At 54.6% G+C, this 12,922-nt stretch overlaps 7 protein-coding genes across 7 annotated transcripts; 4 read left to right on the plus strand and 3 right to left on the minus strand.

Annotated features, from left to right (window-relative positions):
- Positions 1–714: 714 nt before the first annotated feature.
- Positions 715–1,212, minus strand: EV422DRAFT_480354 (adenylate kinase; the record flags this gene model as incomplete). The annotated part of the gene is made up of 1 exon (XM_053067296.1): positions 715–1,212. A coding segment is annotated over one exon (498 nt), but the record flags the coding sequence as incomplete, so codon positions are not given.
- A 992-nt stretch (positions 1,213–2,204) lies between these two features.
- On the plus strand, positions 2,205–3,392 carry EV422DRAFT_509297 (uncharacterized protein; the record flags this gene model as incomplete). The annotated part of the gene is made up of 1 exon (XM_053068834.1): positions 2,205–3,392. One exon carries the CDS (start codon positions 2,205–2,207, stop codon positions 3,390–3,392), a length of 1,188 nt encoding a protein of 395 aa, XP_052922047.1.
- Positions 3,393–4,586: 1,194 nt separating this feature from the next.
- Positions 4,587–6,216, minus strand: EV422DRAFT_622954 (uncharacterized protein). Its single transcript, XM_053074195.1, has 2 exons — positions 6,155–6,216; positions 4,587–6,089 (listed from the first exon to the last, which is right to left on the minus strand). The coding sequence occupies exon 2, from the start codon at positions 5,806–5,808 to the stop codon at positions 4,804–4,806; it is 1,005 nt and encodes a 334-aa protein (XP_052922048.1). The 5' UTR covers positions 5,809–6,089; positions 6,155–6,216; the 3' UTR covers positions 4,587–4,803.
- A 471-nt stretch (positions 6,217–6,687) lies between these two features.
- Positions 6,688–7,298, plus strand: EV422DRAFT_509300 (uncharacterized protein; the record flags this gene model as incomplete). Its single annotated transcript, XM_053068835.1, has 2 exons — positions 6,688–6,751; positions 6,886–7,298. 2 exons carry the CDS (start codon positions 6,688–6,690, stop codon positions 7,296–7,298), a joined length of 477 nt encoding a protein of 158 aa, XP_052922049.1.
- A 611-nt stretch (positions 7,299–7,909) lies between these two features.
- EV422DRAFT_571166 (Ribonuclease/ribotoxin) lies at positions 7,910–8,548 on the minus strand (the record flags this gene model as incomplete). The annotated part of the gene is made up of 3 exons (XM_053072962.1): positions 7,910–7,945; positions 8,013–8,356; positions 8,437–8,548. The coding sequence occupies 3 exons, from the start codon at positions 8,546–8,548 to the stop codon at positions 7,910–7,912; spliced, it is 492 nt and encodes a 163-aa protein (XP_052922050.1).
- A 449-nt stretch (positions 8,549–8,997) lies between these two features.
- Positions 8,998–10,832, plus strand: EV422DRAFT_264102 (anticodon-binding protein). The gene is made up of 6 exons (XM_053065819.1): positions 8,998–9,428; positions 9,643–9,723; positions 9,800–10,042; positions 10,104–10,353; positions 10,422–10,492; positions 10,556–10,832. The coding sequence occupies exons 1-6, from the start codon at positions 9,317–9,319 to the stop codon at positions 10,654–10,656; spliced, it is 858 nt and encodes a 285-aa protein (XP_052922051.1). The 5' UTR covers positions 8,998–9,316; the 3' UTR covers positions 10,657–10,832.
- Positions 10,833–11,341: 509 nt separating this feature from the next.
- On the plus strand, positions 11,342–12,742 carry EV422DRAFT_606790 (Snf7 family; the record flags this gene model as incomplete). Its single annotated transcript, XM_053073804.1, has 6 exons — positions 11,342–11,410; positions 11,490–11,641; positions 11,839–12,116; positions 12,191–12,303; positions 12,378–12,399; positions 12,483–12,742. 6 exons carry the CDS (start codon positions 11,342–11,344, stop codon positions 12,521–12,523), a joined length of 675 nt encoding a protein of 224 aa, XP_052922052.1. The 3' UTR covers positions 12,524–12,742.
- Positions 12,743–12,922: the final 180 nt, after the last annotated feature.

Genomic DNA, 12,922 nt, shown 5'->3' on the forward strand with positions numbered 1-12,922 from the left:
TCAAAGAAAAGAAAAGGTAGGTATCGGATAGTGAAATTGTGAGCAACTATATGTGTATCAGATATCGAAGACGCATCAGGAAGTTTCTCTGTCTGTCTGTTTGTCTTTTGTGTCTGCCTAGCCCTACGTCTATCCTAAATGGGAAACAGCCTAAACGTAGTAATCTACGGACGATCGTACGCACTCGGGTTCCTTGCGGGTCAGCATTTTTTCTCTCAGTGTTTCATCGCAATCGCGAAACGCAGTTCATCGCTTCCTCATGGGACTCCAAAAGTTCCTCGCAAAGTTCGACGCCCCAGTCGACGTCGCCTGCTGCACCACCACGCCCAACAGCATCGGCAACGGCGACATCCCCCTCACGACCCGCGGGCTCATCTTCGGGCTTGCAGTCGGCATCCTCGCCGTCGGCGATGTCGGCGACGTCACGCGGTGCGCCAACGACGCCGGCGGCGTCCCTGGTCGCTGTGGGCTCACAGGGGAAAGATGCGACGACGACCGAAACACAGGCGCGGACGAACTCCGCGGCCGACTCGCATTCGTCACATTCCGCAACTGTGTATTGATCGCAAACTGCTTCCGCGCGATCCTTGCAGTGGTCTCGCTCACACGCTGCGTCTGCTGCTGCTCCGTCGTGAAATGCTCCCGCACGCTCGCATACACCTTATCCGGGCCCTCCACCGCCTCAATCCTCACAAGATTCGCTTGCGGGACCGGAGTCGCCCTGGTCCCTGCCAAGACCCCACCCTGCCGATAAAACTCAACAACACTCGGCGTCTCCACCGCGTGCAAGCGCAACCGCTCCTCAATCACCGCTTCGGTATCGTCCCCCCTGCCGCGGGCACCTAATCTTGCACGCAACATCTCCGGCGGCGCGTCGAAGAACACCACCGTCCGCGGTGCACCCACACACTCCTCAAACAGTTTTGCCTGTGCTAACGTGCGCGGGAACCCGTCCAGTAGTATCCCCTTCCCTGCATTCCCCGCACGTACGATATCTTTCACGGCCGCCTGTAACACCCCGACGACGATGGGATCAGGCACAAGCCTTCCCCGGGAAATAAGCCCCTCGATCTGCCCCCCGAGCTCGGTCCCGCTTGCGACCTGCTGCCGTAACAGCTCCCCAGTGCTCAAATGCGCCATACCGAACTCGGTCGCGAGACGCGTGCTTTGAGTTCCTTTGCCTGAACCGGGGCCGCCGAGAACTAGAGTTATCTCTGGGCATTGAGTTTGAGTTTGGGACGCGCTTTTGGGTTGTGGTGTTGCCGGTTCCGATACCGGTTGCTGGGTGTTGGGCTTCACGTTCGGGCGGACGGTCCACTGGGCCACGTCGATGGGCAGCGACGCGGATGTGGAAGCGAGGCGGGTATGCGAGGGTCTGGTGAGCATCTTTCTGTAGATTGTAAATTCTGTTATGAAAAACTTGGTGGAGTGGTCTTGTTCGAAAAGTCAACTGATGGAGAGAGTAAAATGCGAGCGAGGTCAAGCGGTGTCGGAAGGGGATTCACATGCACATCCACCTGATGTAGAGCGGAGAACCTACGCATGGCAGGTGCTGGCCTGGAGGGTCCAAAATAGGCCGACCTTGTTGACCTGGATGGGCCTTGGCAAAGCACCGTGAGCCGAATTTAGAAAGGCAAGAAAGCCGAACGCGTCAACAAACGCGTAAGGCAGAATCATACAAAAACAGAGCGGCAACAAGCTGGCGACGACTGATGAGACGCTAGGAAGAAATCTGGGGATTCAAAATATGCCAAAACAGAGGCAGGGTGCAAAAGCAAACAGAAAAACAAAAATGGGTGGTTTGGGCCAATAAAGCGGATCGAATTTGAAGAAAGCGTTGAGTGAGGCCCCTACGTCACGTGATACTCTCGGGTGTTCTGGCGCGTTTCCCCTTACATAATCGGGCGGATGCTGTTGCAGGCTTCCCTGCGTCCTCAATAAGCAAAAAGCCATGGCGGCCAGAGGAGTTAAAACTGTACCTATGAGAGTGCCCGGATAAAGGCAGATTCCATAAGCGAAAATGACCGGTGCTAGGCCCGGCCGTAGCCAACTCGGTGTGAAATAGTGCATCAGCAAACGGAGTGGTTGGATTGTAGAGTATAAGAGCAGCATGTAGCCCGGTCTTCCGGGAACCAGCAAGATATTTCACAGGGACATCAATCTGGCGCTTCATAGTGCATGTACACAAATAGGAGATCACCGCAATGCATCTTCCATCCTCCATCCAGAACCTCGCACTACTGGCCTACCTCTCCAACCTCCTTGCCCCGGTGCATGCCATCCCAGTCCTAGATCGACGCATCGACGCCGCCAAAGAGTCTCTCGACACCTCCGCATCGCCCAAATGCCGCATCGGCGGCTGCCACCGCGAACGCTGCATCAAAACCGACTCGCCGGACATCAAGGTAGAGGAACACGTATCGGGATCGAAGCGTGAGGAAAGCGAGAACTGCGATGGAAATATCGAACCTTCAACGGCGAGATGCTTTGAGAACGTGGAGTGTCGGTATAATGAGGACCGTAACGAGTGTGGATGGGCGGAGAGCGAGGCGTTGAGGACATGTTTGCAGGCGGCAGCAGTGATTCATCCTGAGCCGTCTAAATCAGAAGCGGAAGAAGAAAAAGAAGAGAAACCAAAGCCGGAAGATGGCGGTAAAGAAAAGACCGACAATTCCAAGAAGGAGGCGGGACAGTCTGAGAAATCTGACAAAAAGACGCCACAAAGGCAACGCAAGCCCGACGACAATCAAACCGAGTGGGAGTCTTATGTCGAAGGGGAAGAAGGCGTAGACAGTGTGGCGGAAGTGGACACGACGCTGCCGCCCAAAGACATCAAATGGGATTACGACACTGGCAAGGAAAAGGTCGAACAGGGAAGGCAGCCATGGCGGTCCCAGGTTTTGGAGAACGTCAAGGACGAAGGCATGCGAGATGAGGCCAAGAACAAGGACAATGGCGACGAGACTCCCGAAAAGAACGTCTCCGCCAGTCCCTCAGCCACATCCGCCAACATATACAACCACGCCGTCCCCGCCTCCGACTCAGTCCCCGAGCCCGACACACCTCCCACCGACGACGACTCCCCCCGGCACAACAAAGCTCTTTCCGACTACAACCCTGCTCTCTCCGTCCTCAAATCCGACGCCACGACCCGTCGCATCGCGCCAGAATGCCGGCCGGCGGGCTGTCACGGCGAGCTGTGCGTATTGGCCGGGAACGCACCGATTTTGACACCGTGTGTGTGGCGCAATGAGTTTAAGTGCTATCGGGAGGCAAACTGTGTGTATGACGAAGAGTTGGGGATCTGCGCGTGGGATTGGACGGAGCAGATGGAGGGGTGTGTTGTGGGGAAGAAGGAAGAGGAAGAGAAGAGCATTAGGGATAATTCCTGACAGGGGCATCGGAAGCTCATGCTATTTACTTTGACTGCTATGTATAAACTTCTTCTACTACGCTTTGTTTAGCGTCCAAATGGATATACTTCTCGCTTGACTTCCACATCCTGAAGGTGGGCAAACGCCAGCGACACGCCGAGAACCAACGCGACGAAGAATGAGAAGATGGCGTGCAGAATGGTGAGACATCGGTGGGGGAGCTGAGGTATATAGGGACGATAGCAACGGTGGCGATGGTGAATGGAGTAAACAAAGGGAGCGAACAGCCCCCAGAAAGATCCCCAGCGGCCCATTTTCGTAGGGAATGGATGAGACGCTTGTCCTTTCTCGCAAGATGCGCGAACATCCTTGCAACGCAATCGTGGATGCGAGGAAGAACGGCTGACCGTGTCAAGGTGTGGAACTCGCAGATCTTCTTGGGCGGTCTGTGGGAGTGGAAGATCAAGTGGATTTCTTACAGTCGAGGATTGGGAAGGATATGGATGGGCTGAAGCGTGAGCCAATCATTGGAGTTGATAAAAACACACAGCTCCTGTTCATGTTCCTTCCTGTTCTCATTGGCCCCAAATGGCAGCATCAACTCGGAGTGACTGCTCAAGCATACCTCCAGATACTGGCCGACAAGGACGAGGGGGATCTGGAAGCCCCTCAATCCGACATCCGCCATCTACGACTATGGTTTCTGGTAGAAAGGCTTCTTCCCACTTTGGGATGTGGCAGATGCAGAAAGCGGATGTTATGGTATCATGCAAATGCACCGGTTGTCTACAACGTTAACTGGTTCCTCAGAGAGACATTGCTGCTCTTGGTTCAGTTCCTCACTGACGCCCGTCCCAGGCCATGTCACATCATCTCAAACTTTTCTAGGGCCAGCACGGATCTCACCTTTCTGCGGTGATATCCTCCCAATGCACAACCAGGCCTTGGAGCACTGTGTTGAGCAATGGGAGAAAAAGGAGACAGGCTACTGCTACGCATTCCTGATAACATGCTGTTCAAACTCGACCTGGAAGCGTTTGAGAACTTCCACCAGAACGAGTTGACAAACGATCTGGTGTTCGACAATGATGATGCTCCACCCATTTCCGACAGACTGCCCATGTTTCCATGATGGAGCAGCATGTCAATGAGGTCAGGGAAGAGTACAGGCGACAAATCGAATAAGAACATATATTTTGAGTTTTTTTATCGGGTATGTCGAACTGAGCGTGTGTATCAGGTTGACCAAGTCGCAACGTACATCAGCCAAAGCAGGAAGAAAGAATGTCTGTATGAGCGCCTGATATGTATTCACAGTAACCAAGCCCAACAACACAAAAGAGAGGTCCAGCCCGCAGCATTACATTAGGGGGTGTTCTATTCTATTAGGGGTTATCTACGGGGGAGGAAATATTTCGCGGGGGTACTATTATACTTTCAACTTATCATGTTGCATCGAGCGGCGACGAATGGGGGTGCGATCTCGGTCGGCTTGCGCGGACTTGAGTTGCGCTTTCTCTAGCGCCAGCGCAAAGAGTCGGCGTAGTTGGGCTTTTGCGCTCGATTTTGGTTTGATGGGCTTGGTACCATCTGCGACGACGGTGGGGCGGGCGTCTTCCATTTCCTGAGTAAGGAGGGTCGTGCCGAACGCATGGTCGTCGTCCAGCGCGGCCAGCGAAGAGGTGAAATCGATCTCGCTGACCGGACAACTCCTCAGAAGCCCGCCGACGAGACTGTCGACGGGGTCAGCGCCGACGGCCAAGTCCTCAAGATGGACATCGAAGTAGATCGCAAGGCCCTTTTTATCCGTCATCGTCTCGCCGACGTACTGCTCAAACAGCTTCGCCTGCCGCGGGGTCCTGGGGAACCCTTCGAGGACGATGCCGCCGCCGGAGCGGGTGGCCTCGCCGGTGATGACGAGCTTGCGGACGGCGCTTTGCAGGACGGCGACGACGAGGTCATCGGGGACGGGGAGGTTCTGGGCGACGTACTGCTCGAGCTGGCGGCCGAAAGAGGTGGATGCTGCGATGTGTTTGCGGAGGAGCTCCTCGGTGCAGATGCGGGAGGGTTTGTTGTTCATTGTGCGGGAGCGCATTTGGCGCTTCGTGCGGAGGTGTTGTGCGGTGAGGGGGTTGCGGGAGGACTTGCTGTTGCGGCTAGTTTTGCTGTCGATGCTCTTGACGCTACTGTCGCTACCACTGGAAGAAATGCTGAGGGTGCTGGCGATGGTGGTGGAGGATTGTGTGCGGGTGTGAGTAGGTTGGTTGGCGATGAAGTGGCGGAGATGAGGACGAACGGCAGGAACGCTTTGTCGCCGCCCACCAGCGGCCCTTGACTTGGAAGGCACGGGGATCGAGGCCATATCCTGCGATGAGGATGAGGAGTCGGAACCCCGACGGGTAGTCTTAGCAAAGTGACGAGTCTGTACACGCATGGCTGAGAGAAAGAGAGAGCGAGAATGCCGTGGAGGGATCGATCGTTGGATTTCTCCGAAGACGCTCTGGAGTGCTTTGCGGATGCTCTTTTTCCAGGGAGGGTGTCCGCCCGCCCTCCATTTTTATCTCTCGCGGGCGAAAACTTACTCCCTTTTTCTGCCCCCCTTTTTGCTCACATTTCTCGAAGTCCCCCAAGCGGATTCCCGAGCGTGGGAGACAGAGCCCTTACTCTCCGCCTCTCCAAATTTCTCGGCGAGAGCGAGCCAGGGGCGGGTTCCATCTGGGTCTAGATTGATTAGCCCATGATTTAGACCGTGGCGGGCCGGGGCGCGCCTTATGCTCTACCTTAAAACCCTGCAAGCTTTGGACAATCGCGCGACCGAGTTCCCCGGACCGTGTGGCAGCTGATCTTCTCTCCATCTCTTGCTAGCTCAGCCGTCGGAAGCGGACGGGTCGGCAAAAAGCTGTTGCCTAGTTACGGTGCCCGTTCGGAGATGCACGCTCCGGTCGTTATTCCATCTCGAATCTTCTCGCATGAGCCGGAGGAGATAAGTTTCTAACCCAAAGTCTTTAATGAGGAAGGGGGTGATTAGGAATGGACAGGGGACACTCCGATGGAGCTGCGGAGCTGTTCGGCTCCACTATCAGCGGCAAATCTCACCAGGCGACTCGATGGCTTGGCACGAGGAGACCGGCTGAACCGACCCTCAAACGTGCTCAAGCTTGCCTTGCAGACAGTCTTCGACCATTGCCGCAAAGAATAAAATCTCTTCATACTCGCCCCGCCCTGCCCACTCTTTCCAAGCGTCACCTGTGCTTATAGAACTCTCCGGAAAGACCCAACTGGCGATATCAAATCAGAGAAAAATGTTGTCAAAATGGCTTACGGAGTTGGAGTCGCGCTGTCGAATTCTGTTTGTTCTCGTCGCGCAAAATCAAACGGTGAGCGAAACATGAAGGCGGGCCTAAGTGCAGCCTAGGCGTTTCCATTTCCCGGCACACAACTCAGCGGTTACCCTTTTCAAACAGAAAGGGAGTTAACAATAGGCTTCTTCACTGTCTTCTCTTTACAACAGCTACCATCCTCCCCATCCAAAAGGCCATCACAATCGACGCTCCCCAACCGCACATGTCGCCTGGCGAGAGCGAATCGGGTACGTCGAGTTCTAAAGGCCTAGACGAATCCCGGATACGGATCCTGCAGCTCGTAACAGACTTGCCCCTTTTCGCATTCATATTCCGGTCCCAAAGCAGCAGTCATGTCCACATGGGAAGAGGAACTGGACAATCGATTATGTATTACGGAACGCCAATAAACATGTATGCGTTCATGAATGCGCTGGGCTTTGGGCTGTGCGTTCATGCGCTGTATGCGTTCATGAATGCAGCAGCTTTCAGCATGCATTTTCTCGACCACTATCGCGGTCTGCGACGCAAGTCGAGATTCAAAAATCCGTTCGAGTTGACATCAAATGAACTTGCCGTTTGAGTTTCCGCCGGTCACACATTCACCTGTGATTCCGGAACCGGAAAGAACCATTCGAAACAATACACATTTCGCCTAAAGAAATTATAAGCGTTCATGAATGCGATACTCCGGACTCCGATTTCCGGTCCTCAACTTGTCGGTCAACCTTCGTTCCGGAATCACCAGCTTTGAACAATACACATGTCGCCTAAAAAAGTATAAGCGTTCATGAATGCCATACTCCGGACTCCGATTTCCGCTCCTCAACTTGTCGGTCAACCTTAAAAAAGAAGTAGAGCACCACGTTCTCTTCTAACCCTACCATTACGGGACGCTAAAAAAATATCAGCATTCATCAATGTACTAGTCCCTGCAGGAGACCGCATTCATGTATGTATATATATATATATCACATAGACCATCAGAAAAAGAAGTACAGAATGAAACAGAGGTACACAAATAAAGGGGTGAAGTTATGTACTGAAAGGATGGGAGACAGGGATTCTACTGTATACAGCGATGTACGGGTGTCCGCAGTGGTCGCAGTCCGGAAGTCGAGGTAGGAGGAATGGGAGCGGAGTTGGGGGACGAGCCAGCGTCCTTTATGTTTCTGGTTTTCATGTCGAGGATCTCTAATGGCAGATCTTGAACGTGTTGCCGTTTCCACCCTGCAAGAAAGTAAGTAAGCGCCTCATCTACTAACCGCCCCACTCCCCACACGTCCCAGGCACTCACATGATAAACAACAGCACAAAGCACGCTACTCCCCCCACTCGGGTAATAGACCACGCGATACTTCCCGGGGCTGCCGCCGTTATACACGCCGCCCCTAATGATGGGAAACTCGTACGTGTTTCCGTTGTTGGATTGGGTCGCGCATTTGCCGGTGAGGAAGCCTTCGCGGTTGTCGTAGCCGTGCGGGTAGGGCTCGTAGCGGCGGGTGAGGGTTACGGTGGGGGAGGAGGTGGAGTCGGTGGTGGGGGCGGGGAACGGTTCGTTGGATTCGGAGTCGTTGAGGAGCCCGATGGGGTTGTTCTGGTACTTGTGGGCGGCTGTGAGGGCGGCATTGATGTCTTTGGCTATAGGAATGAGGTTGATGAGATGGGGTGCGACATGGGACATTTCGATGCTGCCTGGTATATGGGAGCAGGGAACGTACTTTTGATGCTCACGTTCCCACACGACTCGTCGCGGGCTACGATGTGGGCCGGTGCGGCGGAGATCAAGGTGGCGGATGCCGCGAGAGCCAGGGCAAGGTACGATGAAAGCATTGTGATGGGGTATTCGAAAGGGCGAGAAAGCGGAATGGTGGCAAAAGGTTTGGTGCATCTCGGCTAGCTTATATAACCCGGTCGGGTCGGAATTCGGGGACAGGATTTCGTCGAAGGCCTTCAAATTCATCGAGAAAGCATTTCCCGAATGTGAGCCTCATGGTGCTTCGCAGGAGTTGACCGTTGCGCCGGATGGCACGGGGATCAAGAATCATGTGTGTGGGAGGTGGGCAGATCATCTCGCACAAGCGAGGAAACGTTTCTGAGCAAAGCGAGTCGAATACTCTGTACATGTTACTGTATTTACACAATGGACGTCATGCTGTACATGGATGGTTTCGAGGACGTTATCGCTGGTCGGTGGAGCCCTGCAACGCAATCGCCGGTGCGAGTATGGACATGCTGGGTTCTGGACGGATTGACAGTCCCGTCAATCGGTGATCCCCCGCGGCCCGACTGATACACCCACTATCGGACAAAACGAGAGACACCGTTGATCAGATCAAGCAAGGGCGTCTGACGGGGGGATCCAGCATAATAAATACGAGACGGTGTCCCGAGGAACGTGTGTGTCCGACCGCGGACTTTCCTGTTGCAGGGGACGACTCACGCGACGGCGCCAAGCCACCCTGCGCCACGCTGCTTACGCCATCCGTCATGGCCCCACTGGCGAGTTCCATCCCAAAGTAAAGGCAAGGAACGCAGCGAACCACAACAAACGACACACCCCCGCCCTCGGCACCCACCCCCCCACAAACAAAGCACAACATGATACGTCGTCAAACCCGCATGCGGAGGGAGTACCTCTACCGCAAGGCTCTCGAGACGAAAGATAGGCAGATATACGACCGCAAGCAGGCGCTCAAGGAGGCTGTGGAATGTGAGTTGGGACCGGAGAGAGGAGACAAGGCGTGGGAAAGGGAGGAGAAGAGGTAGAAAGAGAGGACGGGCGGTTGCGGCGGGTACTGTTGTGTGGTTGAGTTATTTGCTGAGGTGCAAAGAGGCCGGCAAGCCACGTCGCGGGGAAAACCTATGCCCGAAGTCGATGGTCCTGAAATGCGCTTCCTAACCTTTTGGCGTACTCCTTTTCTCAGCTGGAAAACCGATACCCGTAGAGCTCCGCAAAGAGGCAAACGCATTACGGAAAGATCTGCAATACGATGAAAACCAAAACTGTAAGTTTACGACCGTACGCTCCTTTCCTCACTCACGAAACCCGCTGCTAGAGCTCACACAAAACTCCATACGTAGTGCCGACATCCCACATCGACGATGAATACGCCCAAGCAGGCGTCGTAGACGCAAAAGTCCTCATCACAACCTCGCGCGACCCATCGACCCGTCTCGCCATGTTTGCCAAAGAAATGCGCTTGATGCTGCCCAACGCCCAACGGATAAACAGGGGAAACTACGTGCTGAAGGATATCGTGGAAGCGTGCCGGTCGAACGAGGCGACGGATCTGGTTATCTTGCATGAGCATCGTGGACAACCTGGTGCGTATTTTTGAAAACAATGTCCGCCCACTCTTTTCATTGAGACTAACTGCGGAGTCAGACGGCCTGGTAATTTCCCACTTCCCTTACGGCCCGACTGCCTACTTCACCCTGCACAACGTGGTCCTACGACACGATATCCCCGACCGCGGCACCGTCTCCGAGCAATACCCACACCTGATCTTCGACGGCTTCAACAGCAAACTGGGCGAACGGTGTCAGAATATCTTGAAATATCTGTTTCCGGTCCCGAAGGAGGACTCGAAACGGGTTATGACGTTTGCGAATAAGAGTGATTTTATCTCGTTTAGGTATGGCTTTGCTGCTTCGATGAAACTGCTTGTGAACGTGCCAAGAAACATATCTGCTGAATTTCTAGGCATCACGTGTATTACAAAGTCGGCAACGAAGTGCAGTTGGCGGAAGTTGGACCACGCTTCGAAATGCGATGTGAGTAATCCCGATTCCCACTCTAGAGACGTCAACGCACACTGATCTTCAATCTCGGAACAGTATACGAAATCAAACTGGGCACAGTAGACGTGACGGAAGCGGATACCGAGTGGGTGTTTAGGCCGTATCAGCGCACGGCGAAGAAGCGCGATTTCTTGTAGAAGGGTTTTCATTCAGGGAGGGGGAACGGTTTGCTGCAAAGTCCGGGTAGGGCTCGGTACGGGCTGGAGGTTGGAAGGCGGGGCGGTTGAGTGTAAGTCTGGAAGGCAGACAGGACGCACACGTACGCTACGCAACACATCGGTCCGAAGAAACATCAGGTGGCCTTTCACCCCTCTCACCCGGATAACGGGCAACGTCCGCGGCGACTGCACCGTACTCGCCACATTTCACCGTACACCGTCACTGCACACCCGCTCTTGGATGGTTCTCCACGCACCCCATCGCACGCATTGCACGAATCGCATCGCATCGCATAGCATTGTCCGCCATCTGTATATAGCCTACTTCCTTTATGTAGCCGATTTTTGCGTATAATTTATAGTGCTCCTTTTTGAATATCGAATAGACATGTCTCTCCTGTGGAGTTCAGTCGGAGGATGTTGCTGCGGGGGGTATGTTCTGCAAGTCCTGTGTGTGTTGGGTGCGTGGCAGTCCCGACAAACAACACGCGCGCCAAGACCACCCCTTCCAGACCCCTTCCCTTCGCACTTTTCTCACGGCTCAGAAAACCCTCACCACCACAAAACATCGACCAGAAAAGCAACCCTACAACAATCCAACAGCACACACCACACCACACCACTTCCCACCTCCCCGTCATTTGGCAAACGTAAATCCGCAACCATGAACCGCATCTTCGGCACATCCAAACCCCGCGCGCCCAAACCCACCATCGCAGACGCCATCAGCTCCGTAAGCGCCGCCCCCATTAAAATCCCCTCCTCCTTTCTCCCCCTGTTCTTCCGCTAACCCCTCTATGAATACCCCATAGACAGATGCAAGAGCAGATTCCGTCGAAGTCAAGATGCGCAAACTGGACGCGGAGCTTGTCAAGTACAAGGAGCAGATGAAGAAGATGCGGGAGGGGCCTGCGAAGGAGGCTGTCAAGCAGAAGGCGTTGAGAGTGTTGAAGCAGAAGAAATTGTGAGTGGTGTGTGGGGGGGAGGGAGAGGTGGTGGTGGGTGAGATAACGACGACGCTCGAAGGCGAGGGCGGAAGGCTTGAGTGTGGTCCACTCAGCCCGCTATCCTTGGGGGATAGCAGGATCGTCCTTTTCATCGACCATCGTACGCATCGTCTCACTGACGGGGCTGCTAACCCGTACGATCCCCCTGACACAGGTACGAAGGCCAACGCGACCAACTGGTCCAACAATCCTTCAACATGGAGCAAGGCACGATGGCGCTCGACAACCTCAAAAACACGCTCACGACCGTCGACGCGATGCAGCTCGCCAACAAGGAACTAAAGGGGCAGTACAAGAAGATCAACATCGACAAGATCGAGAAGATACAGGATGAGATGGAGGATCTGATGGAGCAGGCGAACGAGCTGCAGGAGACGATGGGGAGGGCTTATGGGTTGCCGGACGGGGTTGACGAGGATGATTTGGAGGCTGGTGGGTTGCGGGTTTGGAGAGGGGGCGTAGACACGAGAGGGGATGATTGCTGATGGGGGTTGAATTTTCCACAGAGCTGGAAGCATTAGGAGACGACCTGCTGGAAGACGAGGCGGAACCGTCGTATCTGCAGGAGCCGACGTACGCAGCCGAGCTGCCTGCCGCGGGGACGTCTGAGCCTGCAACGGTGAGTTTTCCGTCCCAAATCACCTGAAATTCGTGATAGTTTAGGGAACTCATTTTTTCTGGGTGGCTTCGTAGGCTGTGCAGGTGGATGAATACGGTACGCACTCTCTCTCGTCGTCCCTTTCGTCGTCGGCTCCCCCGCTCATGCCATTCTCCCCACCCCCGTGCTCGCGCATATAGGTCTTCCCGTAGCACCAACACCTGCGAAAATGAACGCATAAACCACAATCGTCCGGCCAACACACTTCTGCTCCCGCCCCGCTCTACTTCTCTATCCGAGCCCATTTTTATGAGGCATCGTAGTCACGCAAGCACTTCGGTGCTGTGCCATGCCCCATAGACGGACGGGCAGGTGGACGGATGGTGGCGAAAATCGGGCAGAGTAGTCGGTAGTGCGCGGGCGGGGCATGGAATTCGGGTAAACGGGGGTGCAATTTTGGCAGGAACGGATAGGGTAGGAATAGCGAGTGATTGAGAGTCGTAGCGCAAGGAGGGAGATCTTATTCGGGGAAGCGGGGTTTATTATGCGTACCGCGGGAAGTGTTGCGGCTGTGGCTTCTGAATATATCCATGCATGCCCCAGGTTTAGGGCCTTATGAAGCATCAAACGGGCTGTGGCG

The sequence above is a fragment of the Fimicolochytrium jonesii genome (genome assembly GCF_025526975.1).
Source record: "Fimicolochytrium jonesii strain JEL569 chromosome Unknown EV422scaffold_31, whole genome shotgun sequence".
In the NCBI taxonomy this organism is placed as follows: domain Eukaryota; kingdom Fungi; phylum Chytridiomycota; class Chytridiomycetes; order Spizellomycetales; family Powellomycetaceae; genus Fimicolochytrium; species Fimicolochytrium jonesii.

What these genes read in the sequence shown, in the direction of transcription:
- EV422DRAFT_622954 (XM_053074195.1), bottom strand. Translation starts at nt 5,808, where the DNA reads ATGCGTGTACAGACTCGTCACTTTGCTAAGACTACCCGTCGGGGTTCC.
- EV422DRAFT_264102 (XM_053065819.1), top strand. Translation starts at nt 9,317, where the DNA reads ATGATACGTCGTCAAACCCGCATGCGGAGGGAGTACCTCTACCGCAAG. An exon ending in AGTGATTTTATCTCGTTTAG is followed by an intron (nt 10,354 to 10,421) that starts GTATGGCTTTGC and finishes CTGAATTTCTAG; the next exon opens with GCATCACGTGTATTACAAAG. An exon ending in ACCACGCTTCGAAATGCGAT is followed by an intron (nt 10,493 to 10,555) that starts GTGAGTAATCCC and finishes ATCTCGGAACAG; the next exon opens with TATACGAAATCAAACTGGGC.